The sequence below is a fragment of the Ictidomys tridecemlineatus genome, chromosome 2 (assembly GCF_052094955.1).
Source record: "Ictidomys tridecemlineatus isolate mIctTri1 chromosome 2, mIctTri1.hap1, whole genome shotgun sequence".
Lineage (NCBI taxonomy): Eukaryota > Metazoa > Chordata > Mammalia > Rodentia > Sciuridae > Ictidomys > Ictidomys tridecemlineatus.
This window is the reverse complement of record NC_135478.1, coordinates 30,353,193-30,366,801: the sequence shown is the minus strand read 5'-3', so window position 1 is coordinate 30,366,801 and position 13,609 is coordinate 30,353,193. Positions and strand designations below refer to the sequence as shown.

At 41.5% G+C, this 13,609-nt stretch overlaps 1 protein-coding gene across 2 annotated transcripts in view; it reads left to right on the top strand.

The window, feature by feature from the left end:
* The window catches only part of Tgfbr2 (transforming growth factor beta receptor 2), an 83,599-nt gene that overhangs the window by 39,710 nt on the left and 30,280 nt on the right, over positions 1–13,609 (top strand). For both annotated transcript variants that reach the window (XM_005317310.5, XM_005317311.5), the window contains one exon: positions 209–399. In XM_005317310.5, the coding sequence (XP_005317367.1) occupies positions 209–399 (191 nt within the window). The remainder of the gene's footprint in view (positions 1–208; positions 400–13,609) is intronic.

The following is a 13,609-nucleotide window of genomic DNA, read 5'->3' as shown; positions in this document are numbered from 1 at the left end:
TAAGCAAGGAAAAAACAGGCAAGAATGGAATAAATAGAGGAGATTAAGGGAGAGCCTACTAATGGTGGAGAACAGGAACCAGCGGCCATTGTAAAGACCAGATTGCTTTTCTGTCCAGAGACCATATTCATTCATTCATTCATTCATTCATTCATTCATTCATTCATTCTCTCTCTCCACTCCTATCCAACAAACTGCTACACACCAGGAGGAAGAATGATGAGAACATAACACTAGAAACGGTTTGCCACGACCCCAAGCTCACCTACCATGGATTCATTCTGGAAGATGCTGCTTCTCCAAAGTGTATTATGAAGGAAAAAAAAGTGCTTGGCGAGACTTTCTTCATGTGCTCCTGTAGCTCTGATGAGTGCAACGACCACATCATCTTCTCGGAAGGTGAGTTTTCTTCTCTTGAGGCTCTGCATGGGCTCCTTGAATCCCCGAGGCTGATGCTGGAGAGTGGGTTTGTGCCAAATGGATCATGAGCTCATTCATCGGGTGGGAGCTGCTTTTGAAGGTCCACATGATCGTTTGTCTTTGGCAGATAATTTCCTTCATCCAGTTCAGTAGTTCTCAATGTGTGCTCCCTGAAACAGCAGCAGCAGCAGCAGCAGCAGCAGCAACTGGGAATTTGTCTGAGATGCCGATTCTAAGGTGCCATCCCAGACTACCGAGTTAGACACTCTGTTTTAGATAAAATCTGAGAACTACCATTCTAGAGATTTGAAGAGCGGTATTGGATACTTGGCACTAGTCGTATTGGGAGAGGGTTTCTTTGAATTGACTGAAGCCTTTAATGTGCCATCCCTGGGATTTGTCTAACAGGTCTTGTCATTGGTCCCATTTAACAGAAGAATTGGAATACAGTGGGAAAATAATGACTCAAAGTTTTGCCCAAGAAGCCAGGGAGAGTCTAGACATAAGCCTCCATCTTTGAAGTTCAGCATTCATTCAACTTGAAAAGAACACAAACTAGCCCCTGAACTTAAAAGAAAGTTCGATATTTTTTCATTACAAATACAGTATATGTTTCTTATCTAAAATCCAAACAATCCAACAGTGTGTGACAATTAAAGATCAAAGCACATTTTCCTCATTCCCCTCACTTCCAAACCAACAGTTAATCTATATTGACAGTTTGCTGGATGCAAACATCTCTATCATTCATTCCTATTGGCTCTCTTTCTTTCCTGTCTCTTCCTACACCCTCTTTCCCTTCTTCCCTACTTCCGTCCATTCATCCATCTCTCCGTCCTTCCATCTGTTCATCCATCTGTCCATCCATTTTAACTATCTTTAGTTCAAATATGTGATTAAAAAATTTTACATTTTTTTTATCAACCACTTTCACCCTCCCTTGTAGACAAAGCAGTACATATAAATATACTTCATATCTTCTAATTGTTATCTAGAATTCCATAATCTGTGGTCATCTTCTGTGACCAACCTAACCATTCCTCTTTTGGAAGATGGTTTAGGTATCTCCGGTTTTCTGTTTAATGTTGCATCAAGTTTCTTTGTAAAAAGAAAAAAAAAACTTGTATATTTGTGCTAATAATTTGATAAAACAGCTTGTTAGATGTGAAATTTCAGGATCAGAATGTATGCACATTTTAAAATACAGATAACTGCTGTCAAATTATTCTTTCCCAAAAGAGATATTTGAGCATACGGATTTCTATGCACCCTCTCCAGCCCTGGACATTAATAAGTCTTTTACTTTTGTCAGCCTGATAGTGAAAATAATATTCTCTTGATTTTAGGAAGTAAAGTCATAGTGGAAATGTTAGTTTAGATGAAAATAGGCTTGATTCAATTATAAACATTGGTTTTTGGAAAGTACACGCCACCTGACTTGGAGAAAGACATATTCTCATGCTTTGTGTGTGGGACCCAGCAGCTCTGCACGACCAGCTCTTTCGTTTTGTGTGTCCTTTGCCTGCTGCAGTGTCCCTCTCTTTCTGTTTGGCTGTCCACCTATGTCAATGACTCAGTGCCCTAAAATCAGAATAATCATCTTATCAGTACAACATTCACCCAAATCACTCCTCCTACCTGTTTTCTCATCTTATAATTTTTCTTCTGTTTCTATGTGATTTGAGTCACGAGGGAAGAGGTGAACAGATGACAATCACACTATCCTGGCTTGATGCATCCACTTCCTTTTGAAAGAAAGCCAGGCCAAGCCTAATAGAAAATTCAGGCAAGTTTATTGCCATCTATAAAACTTCTCTCTCCTTCTGCATATTGGCATGTTCACAATGGGAGAGTTTATTTCATCCAGAAGGACAAAAGTTGATAAATGGCCCTGGAAGATGGATATGTATTTTACAATAAGCCTTTTGGATAGCATGTGACTGTAGTTTTCAGTATATTTCATTCAACTCAGATAAGGCTCATAGGCATTCGTTCATATTTTCCTTCTTATTCATTATCAGACTAATCTTTCTTTCCTTTTGAGGTGAGAGAATCAGCATAAAGTCAATTTCGCATTGTAGGATCCACAAGAGCCCTAACAGCAGGTGACTCAGATGTCTGGGTGATTTCAGAGTCTGCAGTGCTCCGGGGTGGGGGTGGGGTGGAGATGCTTTGTAAACATCTCTCTTCTCTGTGTTGGTATATTTCTCCCCCTGCCTAAAAAAGCAGGTATCAGGAGTACCATCTCTCCTCTTGTTACCACTGCCACTTCTTTATACATCACGGAGAAGTGAAAACTCCACAAGCAATTTTTATTTCTCCACACCACGTGGAACAAGGTGATAAACACAGAAGCTATGGAGTACATCGCACTGTGTTATTGGTAGCTTAGTACTTTGTGCTTGTTGCCCGATTTTGGATCTGTGGCCATAGAACAAAAATTAATTAGAGTCAGAATTCTGTATCTGTGGGTCTTACCTCCATGGAGTCAACCAACCATGGGCTAATAATTTAAAAAAAATATATATTGTGTCCATCCTTAATATACACAGACATATTTTTCTTGTCAATGTTCCCTAAACAATAGAGCACAACAACGTAACTCCTGTTAGGTATTCTAGCAATCCAGAGCTGATGAAAATACGGAAGGATGTGTTTAGGTTAAATGCAAATACTATACTATTTTATATGAGGGACCTGAGCATTGGAGGATTTGGGTATCCACAGGGCTCCTGAAACCAGCCCCTCATGGATATTGAGAGGCAACTGACCTTACTTATTTTCTTAAATATGTAAGGGAAAATAGTTAAGCCCCAATAATTTCTTCTTAAATGTAGATTTTAATTTTTGTTGCTGTTCTTAATGATAGCTACTACTCAGAGAAAACACCCTTTTACTGTGTGGGGTAGAAGCCTTCCCAGGACTCCACCTTATTGCACAGCTTAAAATGTTCAACACTTTGTGCAGGATCAGATAGCTACGGGGTAGCTAAGCTTAAGGTGGCTATGGGTGGCATTAAAGCCTATGAGAGTTTTTCTTCTTTCCTCCATTTCCTCCCCTCCTCTCTCTTCCTTCCTTTATCTCTCTGTATCTTTTTCTCTGTTTTCTAGTCAGATAATACATTTACATGACAAAAAAAATCAAATGCTACCAAATAGGATATGGACAGGCAAAGCAAGCCTTCCTTTGGGTTTATCCCCTGATCTCCTGTTGCCTGGGAGCCATTGTTAGTAGTTGATCATCCATTCTTCCAGTGAGATTTTTCTGCATGGAATTATGGATAAATCCCGAATGTGGCAAAGCATATCACTGAGATGTTTTTAAAAGTCAAATTCATTGGTATATAATTTACATAACATAAAATTCACCCTTTCAGAAAGTGGAGTTGCTGAACTACGGTAAATGTATGCAGCTGTGTAACTGCTGCCACAATCAAGATAGGGAACATTTCTGTGACTCACAATATCGTAAATTTCCTCATGCCCTTTTACAGTTACCACTGGGATTTTTGTTCTTATTTTTAAAATGTATTTTGCTTCCTTCCTGTATTTTCTGACTTCCAATTAAGATACTTAACCAAGGAGCCATGACTTAAATCTTCTGAAGAATGGGCACCAGGGGTACACCCCAGATATTGTTGTGGTCCTTTGCCTCTAGACACCTAAGTTGGGTCTAGGAAAACAAGCAAATAACACACACACACACACCCCATCTCTCTCCACCAACACACACACACACACACACACACACACACACACACACACACACACAGTAGCTCTCCTTCACCTGCTGCATATACTAAACTTAAGTAGAAGGAACAGATTACATAAAGGTGTTGTTCATTTTCTTGAGTTTGCAAACCATTGTTCTAGGATAAAGGAGTTTAAGGAGATCTTGCTGGTTTTCTCTTGGAACAAGATGCCACCTTTTACCATTGCAATCCCCCAGTGGGGACTTGTGCGGTACTTGGTGGTTCCTCTCTACAGTGGCTCAAGAGGAGACAGTCAGGAGAAGAAGAATCACTAAAGCAGGTAGGGGGGGCGTCTTCACAACTACCCAGCTAAAAGTCCCTTCTCCTTTCTGGTCTCTGAAGATTCCCTCTTGCCAAAAGACTATTTAGAGTCAACCCCCATACTCACTAAAATATGACATTCATATTAGAAGAGAAGGTGTCTCTGGATTGATCATTACTAATGGTCTGCTGATGGCTGTCAAGCAGATAACACCTGTTAGGCAGGAGAACCAGAGTCCTGCATAGGAATGTGGAAGAGGAAAGAAATCCTGAGCAAAGAGTTGCCCTGTTTACTTGCAAATGACACAGCCACTTTGCAACAACCGATTGTGGGTATTGATCTCCCACTGAACCTTGCAGAGTCAAATACGATTATTGTTTTATTCATTTCATAAGTGATTTCTTCAGTGTGGTAAGATCACTTAATTTGAAGGACTCTGGGTAAGGAGATGGTTTGTGTGATTTTAGGTAAAAGAGAAACAGTCTAGTGCAATGGTCAGGAGTGATAGCTGGAGGCAGGTGTCCTGGATTTAGGACCTATTCTATTGCTTCTTAGCTGTGCTGTTCATACGGTGACGTGCCACAATCGTGCCTCGGTCCTCTTATCTATAGAATGGACATTCGAAAGGGGCCAGAGGTGTTGCTGTGAGAATTGAATATATTAATAGAAAGTTCTTACAGCAGTACCTGGCACAGGGTAAGCAGTCATTGTCCCTTAGCTGTTAATGTCATCTGTGTCCTTTTTTACAGAGGGACTTGGGACTTGTCTGAAAGCAGGAAGCCAGGGGCCTGTGTAGGCCATAGGTCTATTTCAGCATTGAAGTTTATGGTTGGATTTGCCCAAGCCCTGCAAGCAGAGCATTCAGACACCAAGGTACCGCAGCACCAGCATTTTGGAGGGGTTTGCTTTGTTTTAATCCCTGCCTCATCCAGTTTTTCTTTTTTCTCCACATGCCTTCACAGAGGCAAGAGGAGCATGCTGAGTCTAGGATTTCTAATCAAAGCTAACCACATCCCTGACATTGTTGGATAATATTACAAATTAGGCACGTTGTTCCTGTTTTGACTCAGAATCACAGCAGGAAGCCGCTAAATAAAACTGGAACAACTCACAAGTGCCTTTCAGATCAGTGATTAGAGTAATCGCAGTTCTCTACTTTCCAAAGGGAGTCATCCCCTCTTCTTTATTTCAGTGGAAAGTTAGCTCAGGGCCATGTGGCCTTTTCTTTGAGTGTCCACTCCCCTGCTGGCCAGCCAGTGCTGATAATGGCATCCAGAGGTTGTGTAGATTCAAGGAAATGATGCACAGGAGCACCCAGCACTGCAGCTGGCCCAAAGTAGAGGTCTCCTGCCTTACCTTGTTGCAACCTGGGCAGGGGAGCACTTCATGCCAAAGGACACACCTCTTCCAACTTGGTGGTGACCCTTGCTGTTCAGAAGGCCTGCAGACCAGCAGCTGCAGAGTCAAGGGGAGCCTCAACCTTAGGGCCTCCTGGGCCTTTAGTATCATCATCAACCCTAAGACAAGGGCCTTGTATTCTGTTAGCACACTGAAGTGGGAGAGGCACTGTTGTGAACTTGCCCAGGAAAGATGAAACCAGAGACGTGACTCTTGTTAATTTCATGCTACAAACTCACTGAAGAGGAATAAATTTGACCTTACATGTGGTCATTTTGAAATGAGCTAAGTATTCTTTACTCAGTTTGCCCATGTCCCAGAACTCTCTAGTGATGTGCAGGTCTTTTTTATGTACTCCACAAGTGTTGTTCTAGCGTAGATCTGGGTACATCTGAGACCTGTTATCTGTAAACATTTTAAAAATATGCTTATTTTGAATCTATGCATAGTAATTGTACATATTTATGGGGTACAGTGTGACATTTCAACACATGTACATAATGTGCAATGTCTAATTCGCATATCCCCACAGATATTTATCACATCTTTGTATTGTGAAAAATCTTCTCTATTAGCTATTTTGAAATATTCAATTAATTATTGTACAAATATAATTACCCTGCTGTACCATGGAACATTAGAAAGAAGCTATTCTATTTAATTGTTCCCCTCTTCCGGTTAATCATCTACTCTCTCTATTCCCTTCTGGGCAACCATTCTTCCTATTTTCCACTTCTATGAGACCAACACTTTAGTTTCCACACATAAGTGAGAAGACGTGGCATTTTTCATTTTGTGCCTGACCTATTGCACTGAGTACAATGTCCTCCAGTGCCATCCATGTTACTGCAAATGACAGGATTTTATTCTTTTTTAATTGCATAGTATTCCATTATGTATAGATAACACATTTTCCTTATCTGTTCATCCATCAGTGGACACCTAGATTAATTCCATGTCTTGGCTATTGTGAATAGTGCTGCTCTCAACAAATGGGTGCAGATGTCTCTTTTCATACTAATTTCAGTACTTTTGGGGATATAACTGGTAGTTCTACTTCCAGTTTTCTGAGGGACCTCTATATTGCTATTCCCCCTCCTGCTTTTTTTTTTTTTTGCCATGCTAAGGATTGAACCCAAGACCATGTGCATACTAGGCAAGCGCTGTACCACTGAACTCCATCTCCATGTTGTTTTGCATAATAGCTGGACTAATTTATATTCCCACCAGCCAGTATTTGAGAGTTCCCCTGAATCCATCCTTGCCAGCATTTGTTAGTTTTTGTCTTTTTGCTAATTGCCATTCTAACTGGGGTGAGGTGATATGTCACTGAGGTTTTGATGTGCATTTCCTTGATGATTAGCGATATTGAACATTTTTTCAGACTTCGTAAACGTCTTTTGTGTCTATAGTCATATTTGTGTTTGTTTACCTGTGGGATTGCCCTCTGTATGTCCCAAAGCCGGAAGACATTTAGGAATGTTTTCAAGATGTATTGTACAGGGTATTGTTTCGAATTGGTTCTAAAAGGATGCCGTTTGTTAACCCTGGAGGAGTAATAGTGCGGTATTAAAAAGAGTTCAGCTGAATTGTTTTGCCCTGCAGTTGTTTGGTTTTGTTTATCTGCTGCAGAAAGCAAGAATATAATCCATGGGGGAATTAAAGGGTTAAAGGAGGTGTATTTCTGGATACTTCCAGTTCCCAAATGACTAGGTTTCCCACCATCCTACCTTTCCTCCTAACTTAGAGCCAAACGGCTCATTCTAGAAATTAGAGGCACCGCGGAGTGCAGGAAGGGGAATTAGTACTGGACTCAAATCCTGTACTTTGAGCAGACTGGCATTAAGGCCAGGGGCCCACTCACCCCATCCTTAACTGAAGTGAAGGCAAGGTGCTTCCATCCCTGTAGACCAGGAAGACGGAGCTCAGAGAACCACTGTAGGGATGAGGGCTGCCCTGGGTTGTACTTACCTGTGCCGATCATTGTCAGGTGTCTTGTTTTACAGAGTCATCTAACATTTTTAGGCTGAAATGAAACCACTGAAATGAGCTCATCCAGACTTTTCATTGACAAAGAAATGAGTCTCAGGCGAGGAGCAGGGTTTTCCTAGGATCTCAGCTATTGGTTCCCTTCCCTTGGTCCAGAGAAGACCCAGAGAAGATTGTCCCCATTTCAAGGAGCACCTGACTCTTGAACATTCCTGTGGTGGCAGGGTGTTGCCTTCTTATCAGTCTTATGCCTCTGGGAGGCTACACACCTCACACAAGAGGCTACTACTGTTCTGTGCGCCGAATGGCAGCCCAGATTGACATTCTGGCACATTCATGGAAGAATTGTGACCTCAGGCCTCCGCTGGCCCCGTGTCTATGAGGAGGAAGGATTCTACCTGATGGTCAGCAGGAGGCTCATTGGAGAAGACACAGTGGTGTAGGGGTTAAAAAACAAGGTGGTCCCATGTTCAAGTCCCACTTCATTCCTTTACAAGCTGAGTGGTCTTTAGATGAACAGCTTCCCTTTCGTTTCCCCTCTGAAAAGTGGGAGGTAAAAATAGTAAGTACCTTAAATAGGATTATTGTGAAGATAAATGGATTCGTTTAGGTAGAGAACTTAGAAGAATACCTGGCACGTTTGTTAAATTTCGGCTGCAAAATGCTACTATCATTCCACTAGATTCAAATATCTTTTCTTGGCTTTTTTTTTTTTTTTTTTTTTTTTTTTTGGTATCAGGGATTAAATCCAAGGGTGCTTAACCACTGAGCTACATCCCAGCCCCCCCTTTTTTTTTTGTATTTTATTTAGAGACAGGGTCTCACAGAGTTATTTAGTACCTCCCTAAGTTGCTGTGGCTGTCCTTGAACTTGCAATCCTCCCACCTCAGCCTCCTGAGTCTCTGGGATTGCAGATGTGCACCATCATGCCCGGTTTGTCTTTGGCTTTTATTAGATGAGTGTATTCACCTCCTTCCTGAATTTTTCCCATAGGAGTTGTGTTTAGGTGCCATCCATCCTAAGCAAAGCAAAGTGTTGTGTTCCCTTCAGAGAGTGCTGTGGACGATGCTGTTCACCACATTGCATCGTTATCTTCATAAAGAGGAAGCCAGGAGACATTTCTTTTAGCTGTCTTGGAAACATTGTTCTCCTTGCGAGGAGCTGTTTGCTTCTGATCATAGGGATACTTTGAGGGTAGAGAGAAGGGATGAGCAAGCTTCTTTGATAAAAGTCTGGATAATAAATATTTCCAACTCTGCAAAGTACAGATTCCCTATTGCAGCGTCTCTCCTGTTGAAGCAGCCACAGGCAGTATGTAAAAGATTGAACGTGACCTTGCTTCAGTACAACCTCATTTACAAAAACCAGTCTCATTCATTCTGTATACTAATATCATCCTTTCTTTCTTGTTTTCCCCTGTTTTCTTGCGTTTACATTCCACTTGTCATAATTTTGGCTCCTATTTTGACTTTTTCCCCTATTATCTCTTACTGTGTCTATTAGTAACTGCACGTGATTCTTTTTTTTTTTCCTGTTTTGGAACAGGATAGGATTATAAGTCATTTTATCAGTTGCATCTAACTAGCTCAGAAACCAGGACGCTAGAAACCACTTCTGACTCAAAGTTCAACCTATGTGGTTAACAAGGGACGCAGACCATCAAATGTACATCAAATGTCACCCAATGATCCTGTTGATCACCTGCAAGCTCTGTGTGGGTTTCAGCCTCTCTCCTGTTGATGCATACCCTCTAACCTGAGAAGCTGAGAGAAAGGAGGAGGAGAGGACTTCTCCTGGCCCCAAAGTTTCATTGTTGTAGAATTTCTTTTAAATGAAAACAGCCTCTCTGGTTTGCAAGCCTTACTCTGGCAGGAAGACAAATGCTTGCTTTTTTTTTTTTTTTTTTTAACAGTATCAGACGCGCGGTTTCCTGTCTATGTTTAACTTGCTTGCAGAACATCTCAGCTAGCTGGTTCCCCCTGGACCTATTGGGACCTTAATGGCATTGCCTCACACCATCCAGCAAGCCCACTCTTGATATCGATCATGTGCCTCGGGCACTTTATGACTTGTATTGCTTTCTGAGGAAGGGAAGACTTAGAAATGTGTCTCCTGACTCCTAAATACTGGTTTGTGTTTGCCCACCCTTCTCATTAGGGAGCTGACTTCTCCAGGGAAACTCCTCATTCTTGCCTATAAGAGATGAGAAGAAGTCGCCATGTGTTGGCTCCTCTGGGGGATTCTGGGTGTGCTGCCTTTGAATCGTGCACTCACTCTCCAGAACAGTCACTTGCCAGCTGTGCATTTTTATTTTGAGAGATACAGACTAGAATTTACTTTCTGGTCTAAATGCACAAGAAAAAAAAATAGGTGTGGAAATATGGTTGAGAAAAGTTGTTAGAAGTGGAAGAAAATTATGGATTAAAGTTACTCATCTTATCCCTGGGAAAAGAAATCAGTTATTTGAGGAGATGACTCAGAGCTGAAGGAGCTTTTGGATATGAACAAACTTTGGCTCTCAAGCCTACTGTGAATCCTTCAAATGGCCCATATTTGGCCAAGGAGATAATAAAGATGGTGCGTGCAGGAGGGCATTTTGACTCAGTCAAGCGAAGCTTAGGATGTATTTGCAGTGTCTTAAGCAAAGAAACTCACTATTGTGGATTTATTTTCCCTGAGCCGCAAAGTAAACAGAGATGTACTGAGGCCAGATGTGGTTGTTGGTTGTGAATGTGTGTACCCTAGAACCTCTTTCTGACATGAATCACTGCAGAATGGAATCCATTGTGGACACAGACAGTCTTGAGTTCATCCACTGGATGTGAGTGGCCTATAAAGCAATTGGACCCCTGAGGCTGGCATTGCAGCCAGACAGGTGATTGGTCTACAGTCCCATGTCTCCAGTAATGGCCCATGTGTCCCATAAACTCCATATCCATGGGTGATGGCAAAAGGGTCTACTGAGACTCTCCCTGCTGCTTTAATGATAGAGTCCCAGTGTCCCAGCAGGAAAGAAGACTCAGGGCTGAACACTGTGAAACTTCCCCTCCCACACTAACCTCCAGAGGCTCCATGTACTACCACTTGATCATCTGGCCATCTTGCCTTTGGGAGCTCTTTTCTGATAATAGTCACTCCTGCATGTTTTAGAGTACCTTCCCTTCCTTCCATTTTTCGGGGCCCCATCCCATTCAAAATAGTCGTTTCTCTTGCCAGTCTGGAGAAGTCACTCCCAGCTGTGGCTGCACACTGAAACACCTGAGGAGCTTTAAAAATGACTCATTAACTAGGTCTTACTCCTGCAGTTTCTGACTTAATTGGTCTGGAGTCTGGTATCAGGAATTTTCTTTTTAATACCCCAAGATATTCCAGTATGCGGCCAACCCTAGAAACCACTGGGCTCAAGGCAGTTTGTTCCACCAAACTGTGTTATATTTTTCATCACGCTTCCCATGTAACCTGGAAAGGGATGGTAACAACTAGAGAATGGCAGCCAGCACAGGAAGGAGCTGAGTGAGAGGCAGCCTTCTAAGGTGAGAGGAGGAGACAAACACCTGTGTAAGCCATCCCCAGCAGTAACAGGATGCTATGACACCAGACAGTTGTGTTTTCAACAATTTCCAAGCACTCGGTTCAGATCAAGGGCAAGGACCTTATTAGCAATAGGCATCTGAGGTTTGAGCCCTGATTAAAGGATGCATCAAAGTAAAGCAGGTGGCTGAAAGGCTGGGTGGCAGAGTTTGGTGCTACCACCTTGGCAATGGCACAGTGGTAATAGGAAAGGCAAGGCGGCATGCATGGTTTTTTTTTAGGAGGTAAAAATGCTCAGTGAGAAGGAACTGCAGGCACTGTCATTTATGTAAAAAGCCTGAAAAATGAAGATGTGCTGTAGAGATCCAGTATTGATAATGGGGATAATTAATACACATTTCTAAATAATCTTGTCTCCCATTGGAGGACATTCTAAAATAACTTAAGATTTCCTGAGTACATGAGAGTCCCAAAGAGAAGCAGCAAGAAAAAGAATTAAGTAATCAGGACAGGTGGAGGACCTTAACAAAACCCAAACTTAATAGACGATGAATGCAAAGCAGAAAATGGAAAAAAAAAAAAAAAACCTACTCCAAATAACCTATGTCAAACTTGACTTTCTGCCGATGGAAGAACCTACATGTCATCATTTCTTGAGCAAAGCCTGGAATCCTGTAGTCCCTCTGGTTTACCTCCTTCTAAAATCACAGCAACAGAAGTAGCAAGGATCTATAAAAATCCAAGGAACAACACAAAGCATAGTAGAAGGGGTGCCAAAACCAACAAAGACAGAATCAGGGTTTTAGCTTCCTGAAATGACCAGTTTCCTGAAACCTGTCAGGCAGATATAAAATCAGACATGTAGGTCCAAAGGATCCGTGGCAGAGGAGCGGTTATCAGCTGGCTCACTATCTATCTGTTCAGGTGATCAAGACCCAAGGGTTTAGAGGTGATCTAAGGTTATTCTCAATTCAGGATGCTCTGGTCAAAAGCATCAAAACAAAATAACAGAGAAAGCAAATCATCATCGTTTGTCCTGAACTGTGCTCATGGGAAGAGGAGGCATAATCCTGTGGTAGTCTTTGCTGCTCAGAGTAGTTCCAGGTATTGTAGTTGGGTTGAGCAAGACATAGCTTGGGGAATCATGGAGAGCAAGAAGAGTCTCAGAGAACAGATGACTTTATATATAGAAAAGGATCTTAGCATTTATTGGATGATACATACTCAGGAGGTAGATTTTAGGTGAATTTGTCAGACTTTAGAGTCTGATAAATATATCTTTTGGAAAAATGAATTGAAAGAGGGATGGTCAGCTTGAAAAAGAAATCATTTCCAGAGAGGGATTTAATGTCCAATAGGAGGTTAATAGCGCTCATCTCATAAAACAAGGAATTATTTTGTTGTCTTTTTTTTTCTTTTGGAGATCAGCAGCATGATGACAAAAAAAGTACAAGTGCAGAAATGTGTGTATGTGTGTGTGTTTGTGTGTGTGTGTGTGTTTTAATTTTCTCACAAGGCTTAGTCTTTCTTTTTCTTTTAAAAATTTGTTCTAAAATAGCTGCACATGACAGTAGAATGCATTTTGACACATTGTATACAAATGGAGCATAATTTCTCATTCCTCTGGCTGTGCATGGTGCAGTCACAGTGGTCATGTAAACATGCACATATATAAGGTAATAATGTCGGTCTCATTCCATCGTCCTTCCCACACCCATACCCCCCTCCCTCCTCACTCCCCTCTGCCCAATCCAAAGTTCCTCCATTCTTCCCTACCTACACCCCTACCTACACCTACCTACACCTCTGCTTGCCAGAGAAAACATTTGGCCTTTTTTTTTTTTTTTTTTTAAATATCCTAATGTCTAGCCTTTACCCCAGTTCAGCATAAAGGGGCAGGGTCCCTCTATAGAAATATTTCAACCATTTTTTTTTACCTCTACCTCTCATGAATAGTCTAGGAGAGGTTGTGGTACGGATTAGTCTACATGTAAGATTCATTTATTGAGGTGAGAGTCAAGAAGAGAATAATACAAAGGAGACTATGTGGTAGGGGGAATAAATGAATTTTGAAATACATACAACTGGAATGAAACTTTCACATGGGGAGAAGCCTTCTTCCATCATTTAGGGAAAAAATATTCTCAGGCTGTCCAGAAAGTTTAACAGTACTGCCAATATACTGGGAGTTAAATTAAATTCTGTATGCCCAGTGAGCTTTCTGTCCTGTTGTTTAATTAAAATGATTTTTATTGTTT